Source organism: Orycteropus afer, unplaced genomic scaffold (assembly GCF_000298275.1).
Source record: "Orycteropus afer afer isolate SDZICR_OR568_19922 unplaced genomic scaffold, OryAfe1.0 scaffold00053, whole genome shotgun sequence".
NCBI classification, from domain to species: Eukaryota; Metazoa; Chordata; class Mammalia; order Tubulidentata; family Orycteropodidae; genus Orycteropus; species Orycteropus afer.
Window position 1 is genome coordinate 6,248,509 of NW_006921640.1, and position 2,518 is coordinate 6,251,026.

General features: G+C 36.6%; 1 protein-coding gene across 1 annotated transcript in view; it reads right to left on the reverse strand.

Moving 5' to 3' along the window:
* The window catches only part of FZD3 (frizzled class receptor 3), a 169,751-nt gene that overhangs the window by 14,615 nt on the left and 152,618 nt on the right, over positions 1-2,518 (reverse strand). Inside the window, exon 5 of the mRNA XM_007938725.2 lies at positions 232-465. Within this exon, the coding sequence (XP_007936916.1) occupies positions 232-465 (234 nt within the window). The remainder of the gene's footprint in view (positions 1-231; positions 466-2,518) is intronic.

A 2,518-nucleotide genomic window follows, 5' to 3' on the forward strand; every position in this document is an offset into this window, starting at 1 on the left:
CTGGCACTTTGAACTTGGACTTAAAGCCTCCAAATTGTAAGAATAAACTCCTGTTTGTTAAGGCCATCCCATTTGTGGTATATTCTTGTCAGAGCAGCACTAGGTAACCAGAACACTTGCAAAAGGCTTAATAATGGTCAATTTCTATTTCAGAATGGGCTACTCTTCTTTCTTAAACTGTATGACAATAATTCAGCATATGAAATAAATTAAGGTACTAATAAAACTTACCTGCCATCACGTGATCTGTGGAGGCTGCCATGGTAGCTGCTCACTTTGCTGTGGACACTCCCTGCTTTGCTCCTCTGATCATCCACCATGGCCAGCTGAGTTGAAGAAGCATGTGTGGATGTTCCTTGAGTGGATGTTCCTCTTGATTTTCTTATAATAGGAGTATTTGGATCCCTCAGGAGGGACTGAGCAAAATCAGGCTCCTGGAGCACCTGTCGGCTCTCATTCACTATCCTAGCCAACAAAATACTAAGTTTAAGATACAGATTTAACATGCTCTATAAACCACTAAATAACACTTGCGTGTAATATAGATGTTATTCTTCAAATTAATTGCTCTCCAAATTAGATCTTTAGGACTTATATAAGGTAACATTGTCGACAGAGGGAACAACATAACAAATCCATGCCAATTGGTTCCCTAGGGTGTTCTGATGAGAGGTTAGTGAAGGAAATCAGATTCATTTCCAATTCTATCAGTAAACATTTTTTTTTTTTTAAGGTAAGTCACTTATCTGCTTTTTCCTTCATTTTCCTCATCTATAAAATGAAGGTACACAAAGTCAACATTTCTGAAAGGTATTTTTTGGCTAAAATAAATGATTCTCACACTGCCATCAAGTCAATTCTGACTCACAGTGACTCACTTTGGGTTTCTGAGGCAGTAAATCTTTATGGAAATAGATTGTCCTATCTTACTTCCACAGAGTGGCTGGTGGGATTAAACCGCCAACCTTCTGGTTAGCAGCCAATTGCCTTAGGCACCACACCACCAACTGATTTTCATGGACACCAAAATTATTACAGATTAGATTACTGTAAAGCAGAGGAACTGTTTTCTCAGATGGTTTATAACAGTGGAAGCTTCATTATAGCATAGCTAGAACATTTTAAGAACTTTTAAGAACTGCTGTTTTAAGGCCAAAAGTTGATATTATGGTAGGAATTTTGATAGAATCAGTTCTCTAGTACAAGAATAAATACATGAGTGGTCATAATTTAGAACAAAACACATGAAAAATTAATTTAAGCAAACATACAATTAAGTCCTGGACATATCAAAAGCTTAAGGAAAAAAAATAAAGAGGATGAATTATTGTCAAGAGTAAATGCTTTTAACCACTATAAAGGGGTTAAAATCAGGTAGATGTTTCTGATGAGAAACAAAGCAGTAATTCAATTAATGAAAGAACCAGATTTACATTATAAAGGTCAATATCTTGGTTTATGCTAATAAATGATTATGAGAAATCAGAGTTGATGTTAAAATTAGATAATAAATGCATTAAAAAAATAATCACTCCAACATGAAAAGATTGAATCATATATTGAGAAAGAACGCATATAATTTAAGTTTTCAAATTACAAAAGGATTGTTGTTCTTATTGCCAATGATGTTTTTAGTGCTGAAAGAGTAACTAGCATTTGCTGAGTACCTGCATTGTGCCAGTTATTTTACATACATTCTCTTGGAATCTTTTTTTAATGTTATTATTATAGAGATTAATGTTATTTGTAAAAGGATATTACCACTCGTTGTTATCGAGTTGATTCTGACTCATAGACACCCTACAGCACAGAGTACAACTGCCCCATAGGGTTTCCAAGGCTGTAATCTTTATAGACTGCCATTCATCTGTCACTTTGTTGTAGTATGGTGGCTTGCATGTTGCTGTGAGGCTGGGGGCTATGCCACTAGTATTTCAAATACCAACAGGGTCACCCATGGTGGAGAGGTTTCAGCGGAGCTTCTAGACTAAGACAGACTTTGGAAGAAGGATGGGGCCATCCAATTCTCAAAGAATTGGCCAGTAAAAACCTAATGAACAGCAGGGAAACTCTGTCTGATACAGTATTGGGAAACTTTATGAATAGCCCTGAAACTCTGTCCGACATAGTCCTGTAGATGAGCACTCAGTTTGGCAGGTACTCAAAATATGACTAGGGAAGGGCTGCCTCCTCAAAGTAGAGTCAACCTTAATGAGGTGGATGGAGTAACACTTTCAGGACCTCTATTTGCTGATGTGGCATGACTCAACATGGGAAGAAACAGCTGCAAACATCCATTAATAATCAGAATGTAGAATGTACTATGAGTCTAGGAAAACTGGAAGTTGTCAAAAATGAAATGGGAAGTATAAAGATCAATATCCTAGGCATTAGTGTGCTGAAATGGACTGGTTTTGGGCATTCTGAATCAGACAATCATATGATCTACTATTTAGGGAATGACAAATTGAAGAGGAATGGTGTGACATTTATCATCACAAAGAATGTTTCAAGATCT